The sequence below is a fragment of the Camelus dromedarius genome, chromosome X (assembly GCF_036321535.1).
Source record: "Camelus dromedarius isolate mCamDro1 chromosome X, mCamDro1.pat, whole genome shotgun sequence".
In the NCBI taxonomy this organism is placed as follows: domain Eukaryota; kingdom Metazoa; phylum Chordata; class Mammalia; order Artiodactyla; family Camelidae; genus Camelus; species Camelus dromedarius.
In genome coordinates this window covers 41614241-41633769 of record NC_087472.1, presented here as the reverse complement: position 1 = coordinate 41633769, position 19529 = coordinate 41614241, and the positions used below count along the sequence as shown (strand labels likewise).

General features: G+C 36.1%; 1 protein-coding gene across 3 annotated transcripts in view; it reads left to right on the top strand.

Moving 5' to 3' along the window:
* The window catches only part of DIAPH2 (diaphanous related formin 2), a 798971-nt gene that overhangs the window by 49499 nt on the left and 729943 nt on the right, over nt 1–19529 (top strand). For all 3 annotated transcript variants that reach the window (XM_064482987.1, XM_064482986.1, XM_064482985.1), the window contains 2 exons: nt 2240–2416; nt 19178–19282. In XM_064482987.1, the coding sequence (XP_064339057.1) occupies nt 2240–2416; nt 19178–19282 (282 nt within the window). The remainder of the gene's footprint in view (nt 1–2239; nt 2417–19177; nt 19283–19529) is intronic.

Genomic DNA, 19529 nt, shown 5'->3' with positions numbered 1-19529 from the left:
AATGTTTCCTTTCTCAATAGCCATGTAAATTGACTCTGAATCTGTTACACATTAATATTAATAGTGAATGAAATTAATTTCAAATAGAAAGGAAGTTAAGTTCATTATGTTAGAAATGTGCTATTAAATTTAAATTCCTCAAGTATTTTTGAGGTGAGTCTATCATCGTAAAACTGATTAAAAGTTATGGGCTTAAAATTTAAATGTGCCCTTTTATAGCTAAACTTTTAAAAAATGGTATTTTAAGCAGTGTCTTTTTTTTTTTTTCTTTGCGACATTACCAATCTACAAATAATGTAGAGTATTGTTTGTATTTAAGGAAGTGAAAGTGTATGGCTTAACTTTTTCTTATCAAGATAGAGCTGAAAGCAAAAGTCAGTTTTCTAGGTTGAAGTGAAGGGCGTAGTGGAAAATCAAATATATATGTAAATAATGCTACTCAGTAAAAAAGCTAGCAGTGCAAAAGTAAATATTAAGTGATATGAAAGGAAAGGAACAGAGATATGTTCATTTAATGGCCGATTGCATATTTAAATGCTTTTATGTCCACCATATCTATTAGTGAAATTTGACTCTTGGTTATGTACTCAGCTTATTTGGGATTGCTTTATATTTTTTCTTGAGTTGTTTGAAAATATACTACATATCTAATCTAACTTAATTTTCCTCAAAGAAATTCAAATTCAAAAGAAAATTTGAAAATATAGAGGATGATTTGAGGAAACGAATCTTCACGTGAACACTGGGCTAGGAACCAGGGACTCGTGAATTTAGCGGGTCACTTTTTCTGCAAAATGAGTTGGTACAGATGATTTTCAAGTTTCTTCCCAGCTCTAAAATACTATGATTTATATAATCTCTTTGTAAGCAACCATGTACTAAGATCATTTTTGTAATCCTAAATAAGCTGCTTAAAACTGCTCATAGTTCTTTCAAAGTACACCTTTTAGGGAAAAAAAGTGTACTTTGAATCAAAATAAAAGGTATGTCCTTTTAATGGGGGCAACAGAAATGTACATAATTGTGGTAAGAACTTCTGTGATTTTTTTGTATTGTTGAGGTGATTTATAAGGACTTGGTAACATAACAGTGACGATGCACTGTCCTCATATCTAACACGTCCGCTTGTTTAACGTGAGCTGACAGTATGCATGTGCTTCCTAACAGAAACCAGAATAAAACTGAGCTGTATTCAGTTTTATGGTCATTACTAATTTTTGATGTCCAATGTTCCTGTAGTTTAAAACAGAATGGCCTGACTCTATGCAGCTGGAGTCATTAACTCACTTGATGTGAAATCGCAAGCTAATTATTAGAGATTGTACATGGAATCAATGGTTCCAAGTCAATATCCATAAAATAATAAGTTATTCATAATAGTGTTTGTAGGAATAAAACATTTCTGTTTCTGTTATATTTCCAGTAAATGGAAAAGGTAATGTTTTAAATTTTGTTGTGCTTCCTTTTTGATCCCACTTTTTAGGGAAGAAAAAGGTGGCGTAATAATAATAATAATGACAACAGCAATAGTAATAAATAGCAGCTAAGTACACTCAACATATAACTTATTTAAATCTCTTAATAACGTTCTTGCTTGCTTTCTCTTTCTCTCTCTTGCCTCCCTTCCGTCCTCGTACATTAACTCATTACCACTATTTTAGACATCGAGCGACCACGTGATTCGCACAGGGTTACTCACCTAGTAAATGGCACATTCAGACCCAGGTGGTCTGGCTGCAGAGTCCGTGCTCTTAAACATTATACTCTGCCACTGCGCTGACATAGTATTCACAGATACTTGTCACAAGTCTTTTGGCACTTTGAAGAAGAGAAACCTTACTATAATTTCCCCCTTAGAACTGGATATTCTGTCTTTTCCTTTCTTTTTTCTCCATAGTTCGAAAGTTGCTGCCAAACACACATTCTCCCTCAATTGACCACATGACTTTGAGGCCAGGCTTTCCTCACCTACTTACTGTGCAAAACAAATGACAAGGGGCTAAGTTTTCCTTCTGAGGGATACTTTGCAACCCCCGACTCCCCAGCTTCTGAGGCTGAAAAACTACCTCAAGGCTTTGAAATAGTACAATCTCTAACTGGAGCTTGCTGTTTAAAATAACATTTTGTCAAAAGACAGTAAAGATCTGTATCATACTAAGTGCCATTTTGATGTTTCAGTTCTTCATGTCCATGATTCTTGATCACTTCCTTAAGGCTTCTTATTTTTTTCTGTTTGCAGCGTGACCGAATTACAAGTTTTAGAAAATCTACCGTCAAAAAAGAAAAACCTCTTATTCAACATCCTATTGATTCTCAAGTTGCAATGAGTGAGTTACCAGCGGCTCAGCCATTGTATGATGAACGATCTTTGAATTTAACAGAAAAGGAAGTCCTGGATCTCTTTGAAAAAATGATGGTAAGTTAGACCCTCTAATTTTGTTGTTTTAAAATGCATGTGCCCAGATTAGCAGTGGGTTCTAAGTGAGTGTATTTATATCACATAAAGGAGAGACCAGAAACTTGTTGGTACAACATAACGATTTTCAAGAGGATCTGGTTTTTTGAGCTAAAACCTGTCTATCTCTTCCACTATGACCTCCTAAAAGCAGGGGCTGTCTTACTTATTTTTGTTCTCTAGTATTCAGTAGTCTCTTCTCTGGCACACTGAATCTGGTTTTTCTTTTGTCTTGGGTTTTTTTTTTTTTTTAACAATTTTATTATTTTTTAATAGAGGTACTGGGGGTAGAACCTAGGACCTCGTGCATGCTAAGCATGCACTCTACACTGAGCTACCCTCTCTTTGAATCAGTTTTTTAACTACCTAATTTGTGTTCTTGTTTCTGGAAAGCAAAATGGGCCCAAGTCCACTTTTCTGTAAACACCACAATGTATCTTACTGGGAATAGGAAATAAAGTTGGGAGGGCAGAGTGTTTAAAAAAAAAAAAAAAACAGTAGAGAGGACAGAAGAATTAATAATTCCTCCAAATTTGTTCTATTATCAGCAGGCATGCAACCTATATTTTCTAGCATTCTTATATTTTATAGCTTGTGGTCTAGATTATTTCTTTTATTAGCTACTAAATATAATACTTTGATTATTCTGCAGTTTGTGGTAAGAGAGGGGAAAGATCAGGCATCGGGCCATATTGCGTTGGTTTGCTTGACAGAAGTGGAGGTACTGATTCATGATTCATTAATTTCTAATTCTCTTCTACTTATCATGGTAGATTTTTTTTTTTGGTGAATATCTATTTATTTTGAGTTAAGGTCCCTAAGAATTTCAAAGATTTTCCCCATACCAAAATAAAAGGATAAGAATACTGAAAATGTAGACCCTTCTACTCTGCCCATTATGGAGGATCTTGTTACCACTCCTTCCTGACTCCCACTGTTTGTTGAAAGTTGTTGAATGAATACAAACAAATTCCCTTTAACTTTAAACTTTTCCTTTAATATTCCTTCTGTTTAGCCAGAGCTGGCATCTAGCTTTTCTCTTGACACAAGTCCTGAGATGCCCACTCTCTTCAGCCCTTCCTCCGAGTCCCTTTTTCCTGTTGCTCCTTCTATGCTGTGTTCTTTGAAACAACTTTTCAGCAACTTTTTCTCTTATAAAGTCTATTATCTGATGACAGACCTTGGTGACAATAGCATCTGGCTGTCCTTTGGATTTTTCTCTTGCCATTCATTTTGGTGACTTCAACTATTAGGTTGATAACAGTGTCATCACATTTTTGCCCTTAGTTCCTTGGTTTTCTCAACTCTGACCTTTGCATCTATGTATTTAGCTAATTATAGGCATGACTACACCTTGGACTGTGTCATTCTTTGGAATGATTCCACCTCTGAGATCTTTAGCTCTGAAATTCCTCTCGGAAGCTAAACAACCTATGTTACCTTTTGCAGGCCCTTAATTTCACAGGGCATGTTTATGTAGTGATTAAGAGCTTGGACTCTGGGGTCATTCAGTGTTGGGTTTGAGTTCTGGTTCTGGCATTACTCACATGACCCTGTGAAGGTTGTAGATCCTCTGTAAACTTTATTTTCTGTGACTGTAACCAAGGTATAAGAGGGTCTACCTCATATGGTTATTTTTAAGATTAAAGGAGATGTTATTCCTAGAATAGAGCCTAGCATAAAGCTTTCTGTAAAACTACTTTCATAAATGCTTGTTGTGTTCCCTTCCTTTATCAAATAAAGCTCTATTCTGTCTTCAGTTGCCAGTATTTCCTGATCACCTAGACTGCCCCTCAGTTTGCCACTTGGTTGTTTGATCTTAATCACCCAAAATCAACAACAGAAACAGAAATATTCTTTGACACTAATCTGACTTTTTATCTTTTCAACTCTTCTCTTCACTCACACTTCACTCAAATTATACTGACTCCTTGAATCTGCTGACCAACTGGTTACTGATTTTTGCAGTATTAAAGTAGGTCTTTGAGTTCATTGGTGGCATTGCCATCCTCCAGTTCACTGAGCTCGCCGTGGGCAGGCCATCTTCCATTCTAGTCGTTTTCTCAGTCACTTCCAATTGCTTTCCAAATCCCACCGGTTGTGCGTTTGCAAGGACTCGTACATCTGTTTCCTCAGTTGTCCTCCAGCTGCTCATGCCCTGCTTTAGACCACATCCCTCTCTAGTTTTTTACTTCCCTCTCCAAAGCCCCAAGGAGGCCCTTCTGTTTTCAGACAGTCATTTTCTATGTCCCCACTCCATTGTCGCCACCATACTTCCAGATGACTGTTTCACACCTTTACTTTGCTGCTCAATCCTCAGAACTCTTCCCCATCTTTATGCTCTGCCTGACTTTGCTGCTTAATTTACTGAGTAAATGGAAGCGATCAGAAGTAACTTCCACAGACCCCCACCACCACGTCTACCTAAGTTTGAGTATGTGCAGTCACACAGTTTGTCTTGCTACCTGTCACCATAGATGAAGTCTTCATCTTCCAATCCTTCCATTTGTGTACAAGGTTCCATTCCTTTGCCCCTACTCGAGGACCTTGCTCCAATAATTTTTTCCTCTCTTCTGCCATTCCCAGCAGCGTACAAACATGCTGTCTCATTTTACAAAACCTTGTCACGACCTTATCTCTCTTACCAGCTCCCGCTCTATTTTTACTCTCCATTGAAGCAGAACACCTCCTAATAATTTCGTTTATATTCACTGCTTCTGATTTCTCTCTTCTAATTTTCTCTCTTGAACTCACCGTAGCCAGGCTTCGATCCCACCATTCCATAAAAATGGCTCTCATCAGGGTTGCTAAAGATTTCCATGCTGCCGAGTCCCATGTCCAGTTCTCAGTGCTCATCTTAACTCACCTATTAGCATTTGATGCAGTTGGTTATTCTTTCCAATTTGAAATCCTTAATCCTTCCCCCTCTTCCCCTCCCGAGCCTGACATCGATAGGGTTTTCCCCCTACCTTTTAGGCTGCTTCTTTTCAATCTTATTTTCTGATTCCTTTTTATGTCCTCAATCTTTGATTATTGGAGAGACCCAGGGATCAGCCCTCGGACATCTCTTCTCTGTCTGCACCATCTTCTTTGGTGATTGCAACCAGTACTATGGCTTTAAATTCCACTTGTATGCTCAAAGTTCTCAAATTTATCTCCGGCTACTTCCTTGTGTCTGAACGCCAGACTCTCATAATCAAACTTCAGAATCAACATCTCTCCCTTTGATGGTCAATAGACTTCTCAAAAGTAACATATCCAGAACTGAACTGCTGATCTCCCCTACCCCTGCTCCTCCCGGTGTCTTCTCAGTTGATGGTATATCTGTCCAGGTAGTCAGGCTCCTAACTTAGGAATTGTGCTTGACCTTTCTCTCACAATGTGCATTCAATTCATTAGGAAACCCATAAACTCTCCCTTCAGAGTAAGGTACTTGCAACAGGTGACCATTTCTCACCACCTTCACTGGTCCACCTTGGTTGAAGTCTCACCTGGGCTGCTACAGTAGTGGTAGAACTATCAGGACAAATACAGTTCCTCATTGGTCTCCCTGCTTCCACCATGACCCACTACAGTATATTCCCAACACAGAAATATGACCCATTAAAAACCTGAACAGTGTCATGTCATGTGGCCTCTCAAATCTCTACCATGGCTCCCCATTTCACTCAGGATACAGAAGCCAGTATCCTTGTACAAAAGCCTGTGAGGCCCTGTATGGTCTGATCCCCACTTGACCTCTTGGTTATCTTCCTCTACTTCAGTCACACATGTCTTTTATGCGATTATAGCAAAAATGATTCCTGGCAGTTTGAAGTTTTTTCAGTTTGTGTACAGCATTTACAATGTTTTCAAACCTTTGACAATTTTTTTTTGGTTTGATATTAATTCTAATGTTTCATCATAAAATTGCCACTTTCCTCTTTCAGTGTGTTATGTTTTTAAAGAGATTTGCTTGTGGATTCATACATTTTGCCTACTGAGAATTTTTCCTTCCATGGGAATGTTAGAAGAGGAAATCAGAGAAATATGGTTTGCTTAAAAGTAACAACAGAAGATCAATAACAAACTTATTAAAAGTTGTATCTCTTCTTTGAGAGAACTCTACTTGTGCATTGAACGTTATATCTTTTCTTTATTATCTTTAGTTTGACTGTAATCAGTGTAAGTGAGCAAGTTATTTTATGAATTGTCATAGCTTTCATTTACTGTACACTTATGGGCCCCAGCATGTAACTAAACAGTTTACACGTATTATTTCAGTTGATGCTTGCCACCGTGCCGCAAAGTAGGCAACATAGTTATACTCCGTTTTGCAGATAAGAAAATTAAGGCTTAGAGAGAGGCTAGCGAAATTGGTTCTGTAACTTGCCTAAGCTAGTAAGGGGCTGACCTGGAACTTAAATTTAGGTACATAAAAATCTAAAATAATGGCGTTTTGGTAAACTCTATCTTTAATAATGTTTCATTTAAGTTATAAATATAAAATTAATACATTTTCCCTGTACATGTACTCAGTGGAAATAGAAGGTAACTCTGAGATACTTTGCCTAGCAGGTAAAGCCAGCTTGGGATGGATGTTTCCTATTGATGATGGAAAGTTGTCTTTTTAGAAGTTATTGCTTTTTTGCAGAGCATCCGCTGAAAAGAAAGAGGCCCACAGTTTAGTAATGGAAAGCTGTTAAAATGCCATTTTCAAAGTTGATTGAGAGAAGACACTTAAGTCATTCTGTTTGTACAACTCAGAAGTTGATTTCCCGATACAAAATTTCCCTTTTTTATTTCATTCTTTGTAGGTGATCTTCATTCTACAAGTAATGTAATAGATGTTCTTGTCCTTCTTGATAGCTGTTATGACAGTCTTGTTTCTCTTGTCTTTCATCCTTTTTTGTGCTATTCCTGTTACCAGGCTTTTTAGACTTCACAGAACTACAAATGTTTAGGCCATTGGGCCTAAATACCATACGTGTGTTTTAGGATAACATACCCTGAAAGGTAAAACATTTTAAATAATTGCATAAAATAGCACAACATTATACACAGTAGTAGTATACGAGATGCTTGGCAAGAAATAAATTACCATAAAATAGCTAATACAATTTATTATTTGGACTTTCTGGGTAATAAATGATATATTTTGGTGAAACTCTTAGTGAAAAGCTTAAATGATGAAAGGCAATAGTCAAGTATAATCCTCTGTCACTCTGATTGTTGAAACTCTTGTTACACCTGAGGATCACATCTGTCAATGGCAGTTTCCATTGTACAGGCTTGTAGATGTAAATCATGGGGGATTATTGGACTCAGTCTGAAATTACTACAGAACAGTTTTTAAAAAGTATTAATTCCTTTATTTGATTACTATAACCTTTATTTGACTCTTAACAGCTCATGTAAACAATGACTTGACTCTTGATAGCAAAGTAAAATCCTAGAATGAGTCCAGTTACCTGAAAGATCAAGCAGTTAGGTTTTTCCTTTCCTAGTGGGCTAGTAGATTACTGACATTCCACGGATGCTGACATCTGCTCTGTGCATTGATATGTCACTTTTCATGTAGTGGATACTCAATGAAACAAGTATAGACAGTTCTGCTGAGTAATAGTATCAATGGCTATTGCTGACAGATATGAAACTCCCAATTTGAAACTTTTCGATGATTGCTGATTTTATGAAGCACACACTATTAGCAGTGTGTCTTTGGTAGTTTATAAAACTGAATGTTGTACTGGAGTATGGTCACTGCCTATTAACTGAAAATTAGAAAGTGGTTCTTTCATTAAAACTTTCAAGAAGGAAAAAAAAAAAAAACCCACTTGTTTTTATATGATTTTTATAATGACCTGCATGGGGTAAATTATACTTGCTCGTTACGATTCCTGTCCCCTCCTCTGCCCAGAGTCATGTTTTCAAATCTTCCACAAGTGGGGAAAACTAGTAGGACCAAAACAACAATACTGATGCCACACTTTTGGGGGAGGTAGCTTTAAAAGATGACTGAACTATCACAATATTGCATATGACCTTGAACCCCAAATCCAAATTTGAATGAGGTTCATATTTGTAGCTTTTCTTATGTAAATTAGAGACATTTTGTATTGTCTCTAATCAGGACTGGTGAACTATTGCTTCTCTTCTACTTCAAATATAAGGAAATTAATAATGCTGTAATTGAATAACTGTTCAACATTTTAGGTATCATAGCTTACTGAGAATAACTGAACTGGTTTTTGTACATGGACCATACTGCTTAAGGCCTATTAAATGTTTAATAGTGATAACTCGTTTTTATCTAAACTGAATTAATGCGATTAGAGCAAGGAGAAAGATGTGTCTGGACACTGGCATTTCCTTTTGAATATTACTGTTTTTTTGTATGCAGCTGTTCTTTTTTTGGAGGGGAGGGGATAGGGGATTTCCATTTTAAGCTTAAAAAGTAAACATAGAGAAGTCTTGGAAGTTCAAATTGGAACTTATTTTCTTTTAGCTAGCACAGGGGTCTTTTGAGTGGAGGTCCCTCTTACATTGGTCAAAGTAGAGTCACATAGATATGTCAATAAGGACTGTGTTCTAATATAGGTAATTGAATAGTTTGTATAAAAAGATGAGGCTAGTGGTGATTTATGATTGATTTCTAGGCGCACTTCAACTTCAGTTATTAAAGGCAGTGTATAAGCGGGGAGGGTATAGCTCAGTGGTAGAGCGCGTGCTTAGCGTGCACAAGGTCCTGGATTCTATCCCCAGTACCTCCATTAAAAATAAATAAATAAACCAAATTATCTACCCCCCCAAAAGCAAGCAAACAAAACAAAAAAGAAGAAAAATTTAAAAAGCAAGAACAAAAACAATAAACAAAGGCAATGTTTAGTATATGATTCCACATGCAAATGTGATGTTTTAAACTTTGTTTCTCTTCAGCAATTAATATATTTTGCATTTTTGGCATAATTTAATGATAGTACAGTCATATGCAATAAATGCTAAATTTTCTATCCCATATTCCATCTGGTAGAACTCTTATAAATAATTACAAAGCTTTTCATTTTGTTCGCTCACCTTTGCCTTTCATCAGTTTCGAGAGCCTGTTTGAGTCTGCGCTCCAGGTGCTGTGGTCATTTTCCCGTGACCGCTACCGTGACTTGCTTTCTCACCCAACACCTGTCTTTGAGGTGTTGGTTAGCTTGGATGAGAACCTTTTAGTGTTCTCAGCCTAAGTAATTTTAATTAATGGTTAAGTTACCATAAAATAAGTTAATGGTAAAATAAGTCCTAAAATCTATAATAAGGCATGGAAATAGTTTGCGGAAGTGACTAGATCCTTCAAAATTATCTAGATAGCATACTTTCCATTTCTTATATTTCCAGTATCCTTACTCCATATCATTAGACTGAGATTACCAGCATCATTTCTAGTCATTTTATTTTCTTACACAGACTCCTAAGAAAAGCATATGAAAGAGGAGCAAAGCTTACTCCGTAGAGAGGTCTCAAAGGTAACTAAATCTGGGTCACTTTTAAATTTCCTTCCAAGATATAATTCTCACCAAAGGTCCACAACTGAGGGACTGGTAGGATAGGAGTCCCAGGAAGAGGAATTAAAGGAACTAGGTTTGCAAATCTTCTTTGACTGTAGCTGATAACCTTCGCAATTCATTGCCTCTGTTCTTGATTTATACATAGAAATGCTTTCCAAGATATTTTTTTCTGTTTGAAAAGTCTGCTAGTGATTTTTGGGCTGGGGGACCATGAATGGATTTCCACAGTGAGGTACGGATACGTGCAGTGTGCCAGGTCGTGTGCTACGTGCTGGGGGTGCAGACGTTAATGCAGTTCCTGCCATCCCCCCCCAGAGCTCCGAGTTTAGTTATGGAGACAAGCAACTGAACATGGGATTTCCATGATAGTAGGACAGCTGTGAACCCACTACTGTGGGTACCTCACCCAGAACAGGGGCTCAGGGAGGAAACAAAGATCCGAATATACTATGGAACCCAGTGTCACTTCTGAATTTTTAGCTTTTATTTTTTCGCATTAAAGTGTTCTCAGAGTTTGCATGGTTTAGTTCATCAAGTTCCAGTGTCTTCTACATACAAGTACCTTTCCGAGCTCAGAAGAGGGGGGGAGAGAGCAGAGAACAACTCAACGAAAATCTCTACCATCAAGTAGCATATGTTCGGGTGGAGGTGATATAGCAGAATGTAAGGTGTAAATGCGGGGGAAAAAAACCTCAAAGACAAATTTCTCTGTCATGGAGAAATTTATTTGACAGTTCTCTGCTGAATGTCAGATACTTTGTTAGTGCAGGGGAACAGAAAGACGACAGACACTATCCCCGTGTCTACGACTTTATTTTGTATGACTCCCAAGGTAAGAATAGTCTTTATATTTTTCAATGGTTGCACAAAATCAAAAGAAGACTGTTTCAGGGCACATGAAAGTTATATGAAATTCAGTGTTCATAAACAGAATTTTGTTGACCGTAGTCACAGCCCTTTGTTTACATATTGTTGATGGCTCCTTTTGGCTATAATTGCAGAGGTTAGGTAGTTGTCATATAGACCCTGTGACCCACAAAGCCTAAAACATTTACTGTTTGGCCTTTTACAGAAAAAGTGTCCACCTTTGAACTAGTGTAGTAGTCTCTAAACTTTTTGATTTCCTACCCTGTTAGAAAAAAAAAATATATATATATTTGAGCAAGTAACCCCAATATATTTTATTTAAAATATGTACTGATACTATGTATGTTATAAAATACAGACATAGTAAAGAATGAGAAAAACATGAAACAAGATTTGAAAATGATTTAAAGTGAGTTTATCTTATTTATTAAGGGTTCAAAGCCTTTGCTGTTGTGATTAATGACTTTTTAGTGAGAGCAGTGTCACTATGTCATTATTTTTTATGTCTTGGTTAAAAAAAGAGACTAATTAGAAGGTTTAGTTCCAAGTCTATTTTATTTTGATATTTGGTTTAATGTCTGTTACAGCTGAAACATAAATCTGGCAAAGATACATAGGTCCAAGTGGAACAAGAACATCGTTAGCAACACTTATTAAATCATAGTATTAATGTTCTCATTCCAATCCATTAATCAAGCAAAGGTTTCCTGCTGGACCATGGCTAGTACATTTCCATCTTCCCTGATGACAGTCAGTTGTTCTTGGAACTAATCTGAAGTGTTGCATCTGTTTATTTGTGAATAAATGGGTTCAAAATGGGCTTTAGAAATGGGCTTCACTAGCTGTCATCAGGGACATGCAGGGCTCTATGCGATTTTTCTTCCACATTCTTGATATGTAGACCCTCACCCCGACGTTTGTCTACTCACGTCCGCTGCAGACACTGCCTCTAATGCCCGAAGAAGGAAGAGGTGAGTCATGCAAGGGGAAGGAGGCCGACCTGAAAGTTGGGTCTGCCAATGTGTGTCGTTTTCAATGAAGTTCATTTGAAAGCCAGTTACTTTCTCACTAGTTGTTAAACTGTTAAGGGATTACTCATCGTTTTGTGGATGACAAATGCCCAAGTCATTTTAAATTTCAGAGGTTTTAAAATGTTTTGTCTTAAGATAGCCAGAGATATCTCTGTAAGGTACAGCACATTTTCATGCTCACTTCCCATCTCATTTAAAAAAATTGTAAATATTCTACTGTATTTGAAATATCTTTTTATTAAAAAAAGAAGACATCCTTGACTCTCTACAACACTTTGTGTATTTTGGTTTCTTGCAATGGTTTGAATTTAACATGTGGGTTAACATTCCCACTTGAAGTTTTTTTCATAATACGTCCTTTTATTAAATAAATCATTTATTTTAGCAATACATTTTCTCTGTTAGATTGTTCCATTGGTGACTCAAAGAAAAGTGGTTTTTATATTTCATTATTGAAACAATCTAGGAAATAATACAAGCTGAGTTGTTTAAAAGAAAAAACAGCTGTATTTTCATTCAACTCTATGATAAACCTCCCACACTGAGTAATTTTTCTAATACTTGTTTTAGCAAATTTTCAGCAATGATTTCTATGTGTCTTCTGACAGTTACTTGCCAACAAAGGAATGTGTTTTAGTTTACTGCCATGTTGTTCGGGATGTATTATTATTATTAGTAGTATTTCAGCTGCTTCTACCAAGTGTTTCCCTCAGTGTCATGGGACCTTTTGTCTTTTGCTATTAAAGAAGAAATTCAAAAGAGGCTTCTAAACATGTGTCATTAAGTTTATAAAATTTCACTGAGTACTGAGTTGCGTGTCGCATGATTCTAATTATTGCTGAGAAAATGGAAAAAGCTTCCCTCACGCTCTAGATGTTTGGATTTTAAATGGTCTGCTAGTTTGAGGTAGCTTTATACTATCATTAGCTAATATTTTAAGGTACAATATGCATATAAAGTGAGAGTCATCACTGATAATTGATATACATGCATATTTCAGATAGTTACGGTAATACTTTTTGATCTTGTAGGATCAGCTTCCGATTAGCCTTAAATTTTCGTTATTTTTATCATAGGATATGGCTGATGAAAGGCTCAGACTTACGTTTTCTTGTTCCCTTGTGCTTGCATTATTGTCATTATTGCCCTCAATCTGTTGTCTTTGCAGGAATCTTTTAAAGGTGCTTTTCTATTTTGCTGCTGTTGTTGTTTTGAGGGTTGACTTAGGCTTTTTTGCCTAGTTTTATCTATCAGTCTACTTAACCAAGTACTTATAAACTGCAGTGCATTGCAGTACACTGATGGTTAACAAGTATGTGTTGTGAATACTCCCCTCTCCCCTTAAGATACCTCGTGTACTTTTTGGACCTGTGGATCCAGTGTTATTCTTGTGTTAAATATTACAGCTCATTTTTTTTCAAAGTTTTTGAACAAAAATAAATATTTCACAAACCACAGTGGATCCTTGAAGTAATCTTTGACCTCTGAAAATCACCCATTGAGTATTGAGCTCAGGATTAAGGATTATGGGAAAGTGAAAATAATGTTTGTGTTTCCTAATATCTAAATATACATCCTAAATTTACCTTCTTGATGGTAAAGAGGTATATGTTGGTGTTCATAGTTGGTTCTCTCCAACAGGACCTGAAAGCAGAAATAGATGAAGACGTTTTCTACAATACTCAGTAACATTCACTTAATTTCATGCTTTTTTCCTGCTTTTGGCTCCTCCATACTATTTGTAGAGTTAATGTATTTGGGCAATTTTTTTCCTTTAGCTTTGTTTTCCGTGTGAGCTTCTACATGTTATGTGGCTACAGTCTATATAGGTAAAATTCACTGGTTCTTTTGAAGACGCTTGGTAGTTAAGTAGTACCAGGTACAATTGGCCAATTATTTACTTATGTGAAAAATCCCTGATACATTTATTAGAATTTTGAAAAGAAATGTTCTGTCCTTTCTAGTCCACAGAAGCTAGAGGAAGTTTCTATAAACCATATCTTTATATGAACATATCTTTAGAAAAGAATAGATAAACGAATGTTGTAAAAATCCATTAATTTATAGCCTTGAAATAATCAAAGATCACTATAATTGCTGTTCATGCTAGGATATAGTTTTAGGTACTAGAGTATCATTGGTTCATTCTCTTCAGAGGTACAAGTCCCCTCAGGATAGAAATTAAAGAATAGTTGAATAATTACTATTAAGAAACAAAAGGAAGAGGGCAAACATTTGATGGTGAAGTCAAACTCAGATTTAAAAACAGCAAGTGGAAAATCCAGCCTTAAAAGCTGGAATCAATACATGTTGCAGAAACAAACAGTTACTTTATAGAAAATACATAGAAATTTATAGAAATTTTATAGAAAGAAGGAGCAAGTATCACTTCCTGTAGGGAAGAAAGTGATGTAAAAACATAAAGTGTTGACATTTACCTCTCATAAAGCAAATGTGAAAACAAGTGGAAGGGTTAGGAAAATAGAAAATGATGTTAGAACACAAGAAACTTTAAGAAATTATATTGTCACCTGTTTAAAGATGTATGGGGGAGAGAGGAAAGAGAGAGAATGAAAATGAATGAATGAAAAAGTACAAATGAATGAATAGGCAGCTGGTCCACCTTTTGACTTCTAATTTAACTCTATTCTTATATAGCTCCTCAGTAATAACTTTAAGAATACAATGTTTATCGGCTGAAGAAGTGAAGGATTTTGTCTATAATGGGAGAATTGCATCATAGCATAAGTGGAAGGAGAAAAAGTGGTTCAGTTTACAAATACGGCTTCATGCAAATACAATACAAATATTATAAGTGGTCAGTTATTTAGACTTCAGCATTTTTTTTAAAAACCACAAAGCACTACATTCTTCTCATGTCCTGTGAAAGTACAAACTAAATGTTAAATATCCTAAAAACTTTTGTGTTTTGAGTACTATAAGAACTCAGTGTGTTTGGAAGTAGTTTCATGTTCAATTATGTTGTTTAGAATTAATATTGAATTATGAGTATTGCTCTGTTTAGTTTTATGATTATATTATAAAGCTGGAGTTAATGATTTGGAAGTATTAGCTGCCTAATTAGTAGTATGCTGCTGCTTTCTATAAGAATAAGATGAGTCATTATGATCTCTTCTGTTCATATGAATGGTACCTATGTGCAATCAACCCGTGCAGCAAATTTAGAGGTATAAAAAAATGTTTGTGGCTGTAAAGCAAATTAAGATATTTAGAGAAAAAGCTCCTAAATGCCACATTGCTTCAACAAATATCTATTAAATGCTTTGTGCATTCCAGGAACTATGCTCTTTGCTTGGGAATATAAAGATCAGAAAGAACCCAGTTTCTGCCCTCAGTTAGCTTATAGTTTGGGGGAGACGGATTTATCAGAGTTTTGTTTTAAGTGCTATAATATAGGAAATTATTATGGAAGAATAGAATGAAGATAGTCATTTCTAGATGAGGTGCTTTGGGGGAAAATCTGAAGAATTAGCAGAAGTATCTGAGTTAGCCAGATAGGGATTTGAGTGGGTTGGGGTGAGGTGGAATGAGATGGGAGTTAATAGAGGGAGAGGGTGGTGAAGATGACAGCATTCTAGGCAGAGACAACAGCATCATGAGCAAAGTAATGAAAGTGTGTAACCGCATAGTGTATGTAGAAAAACTACAGACGACCTTTTATTATTCGAACATACAAAAAGGGTAAGATAAAAAGTGTTAAAACAGCAACAACCAAAAACCCCTGAGACTAGGGAGGTGATAGTAACACTACTAGCTAGCATTCTTTGACAACTGGTAATATACACCAGGCTTGGGTACATGATCGCACTTAATCTTGACAACATTCCTCTGAGGTCTATAATCTCTGTATTCCCCTTATTGTCCTCCCTGCCTTCATGATTCTCTTCTGATAGCATGATCTTAGCAGTGTTTCCCATTAAAAATTGAATTGGAGGTCCAGGGTACCGTAGAAATGTCACCAGAAGGAAGAGCCAGCTCTCTACCTAGAGATGCCAAATGTGGTGTTACCACACTCTTAGGCCTGGCTGTGAAGTGCAAATACAGACACTCAGTCTTGTCATGTTCCTTAGTTGATTCTACTTGGGGGATGCAGGTTCATGCTAACCATGTTTGCAGGAGACTGTAATTTAATTAGAATGTTTTGAGATAGGAGAGACATAGTCTAGCATATGTGAGCAGTATTTAGGGGTTTTGATGGAAACAAACACAATGTGAGTCTGCAGAATGATGTTCTTGCCAATAAGGTCATAAAATCAAAGGCTGAATTAATAGAGGTATAGTATTACAAGATGAAGGAGGTGGAAAGTCCTTTCCTTCCTTGGATTCATCAAACACAGAGTATTTGAGAGAGACACTGAAGATAGGTTGAAGCTGGTAGGTATACTTTATCCTGAAGGAGAGAATGTGGCTTTCATATAACATTTACATGTTCCTTGAGTTTATTCCCTCTGTCCAGTCTGGCTATCTCAGATCTCTCTTAGTTCGGATGCTCAGCACCAGGTTTTTGAATTACTTCTGTAGCCCAAATTTTTAAACGTAACAGTGTCCACCATGGCTAGACATCCTCTACATGCCTCTGTTATAATGATTTGTTTGCATATCTCTTTTCCCTCCTAGACCATGAATTGTTTATTTTTACCTATCTAACTAACAAATAGAGCATTTACTAGTCTCAGGCATTGTTCTAAGTGTTTCACAAATAATAACTCATTTCATTTGTGGGTACAAGCAGTCTTTCAAATTTGCACTCCTTAGCCAGCCTAGCATACATAGTATGATCCCCTGGTGTGTGGTCCATGTTCAGTCAATAAGGGATTCAAATTCTAGAAAGTAGGGAAGAAAAAATAATGACACAGTCCTGCCACCTTAACATATTAGTATTTTGTTGTACATATTTTAGCTCCAGTCCTCCAAAGAAAAACTTCGCAAAAATTAAATTGCCTTATAATGGGACAGGCAGACTGTGGAGATTGTGAGTTACCTGTTAGTTGAAATCGACACAGAACATAGATGAGCATCTCTGACTTTTTATAAGAGTGCTATCTAGCCTCATTTCTGTGATTCTGCTTTGATCCAACAATGCTAGATCTAGCCTATGAGAGAAAGAGAGGAAAAAGATGTCTCCTGCCTTTAAGTCATTAAAAAGTAGGATATACAAATGAGAAATGAGATAAGATAGGAAAAGTAGAAGTAGAGGTGATTAGGAAGGGGGGTCAGGTATATATACACGAAATTTATAGGTATTGATTTTGAGTGAATCATCATAAGAGTCACTGCAGTGGGTGCAAATATCGATCATGAGATTCTTGCGGTCATTAAAGTTACTATTCAATAGATAGATGTGGTTTGAATATTTTTTTATGGCTCCTTTGTTCCCCCCCCCAATTCTCACATATGAATCTTTAATTTTAATTTTTTTGGTTTGCCCATTAGTTTACTTGATTAAAAAAATAATGTAAGAATTGCTCAGCAAGTAAAGGGATAAAAATACTGATTTCCTTTTTAAAAAAATTGAGGTACAATTCAGATGCTGTAAAATTCATCCTCTTAAAGGATATAGTTCAATGTGTTTTTCTATATATTCAAAGAGTTGTGCAACCATCACATCAATTTTGGAACATTTTTATCACACCTGAAACAAACATATCTGTCAGTTGTCACTCCCCAATTCTCCCATCCCCCCTTACCGTGCCCCTGACAACCATGAATCCACTTTCTGTCTCTATAGATTTGCCTATTCTGGTCATTTGATATAAATGGAATCATGTATCATCTTTTTTGACAGGCTTCTTTCATTTAGCATAATGTGATTTCAAGGTTCATCTGTGCTATAGCATGTATCAGTACTTCATTCCTCTTTATGGCTGATCATTATTCCATTGTGTGGACATATGACATTTGTTTATCCATTCATCACTTGATGGATATTTGGATTGTTTCCACTCTTCGATGCTACTGCTATGAACAATCACATACAAGTTTTTGTGTGGAAACATGTTTTCATTTCTCTTGGATATAAGCTGGGCCATGTCATAACTCTGTAACTTCTTGTGGAGCTGCCAGACTATTTTCCAGAGTGCATCATTTCACATTCTCACCAGCAGCATGTGAGGGTTCCAATTTCTCCACATCGTCACCAGCATTTGTTATTATTACCTTTTCATCCTAGCCATCCTCATGGGAGTGAAGTGGTATCTCTTGATTTGCATTTCCCCAGTGACTAATGATGTTGAACGTCACATGCTTATTGGCCATTTGTATATCTTCTTTAGAGAAATATTTATTCAAATCCTTTGCCCACTTAATTGGGTTATTTGTCTTTTTACTGTTGATTTATAAAAATCCTTTTTGTAATTTGGATACAGATCCCTTATCAGAGGTAAGGTTTGTAAACATTTTCTTCCATTCTGTACGTTGTCTCTTCATTTGATATTGCTTTTTTTTTGGGTGTATATATATATTTTTTATTGAAGTATAGTCAGTTTACAATGTTGTGTTGCTTTTTGAAGCATGGTCATTTCCAACTTGGTTTTGTGACCCTTCAAGAGTGTCTTAATATGATGCAGGGATTAACATGAGTTTCAAAATGAAGAAAAATAATATGTGTAGTGAAAGTTGCACAAGTGTGCGTATCACGAGATAAAGGAACATTCCCAGCCAAAGTTCATTGAACCTCAAAACAGTGTGTTCTTGTAACTGACTGTTTTTCCCCTCAGTGAGTAGTTTTTGTTACCCCAATACAGATAACTATGTTTCTGATTTTTTTTTTGCTTTTCTAAATTCTGCAACTTCTCATGAATTTTTCTTCAGTGACATATTACAGATACATATTTCCTGTTAATTTACAAATCATATTTACTCTTCTTGATGGTAATGATCCTAAAGGAGCATATGCCAAATAGTAAAGTGTTCGTTTATTTGTTTATTTTTGCTATCGGGGTAAATAAATAGCTTTGCTAAGGCTGTATGATGTATATCTATGCTGTAAACTGCCGGTTTATTCTGTGAAATAGTTTAAAAATATGTTTTTCTTTCTGCTCATTAGTTGAGTAGGTAGAGCTATGAACCATGAATATGTGGTAAAATTTATAGAAGATTATGGTACCTAGATTGAATAATAATAGTGAAGGAGCCACAAAAATGATGAGTGTTGTTGGTCACAGCATGACTTACTATTTTAAGACAGAGAAGATTAATATTTATTAATCACTTTGGAAACTTTCAAGCAGAAGTTTGCTACTGCTCACAATAAATGTTCTTTTTAACAGGAGGACATGAACCTTAACGAAGAACGGAAAGCTCCTTTACGAAACAAAGATTTTACCACCAAGCGTGAGATGGTCGGCCAGTATATTTCCGCTACTGCCAAATCTGTAAGTAGTGAGACTTTCCTGGCAAGCACGTAATGAGCTTAGCTTTATCTGCTTAAAAATAACCAAACCTCAGATTTCTCAGTTCTTGCCTCAATGTACTCATATAGACTATTCGTAAAAAAGCATATACATGTACTTTGGTACACTTAGTATATATTTCAAAACTGTTCTTAGACTTCCATTCTAATAAACCAGGCAAAGAAGAGAAGGCTCTAAGTTAATCTAGGAAGTTTTGGGGTGGAGGTTT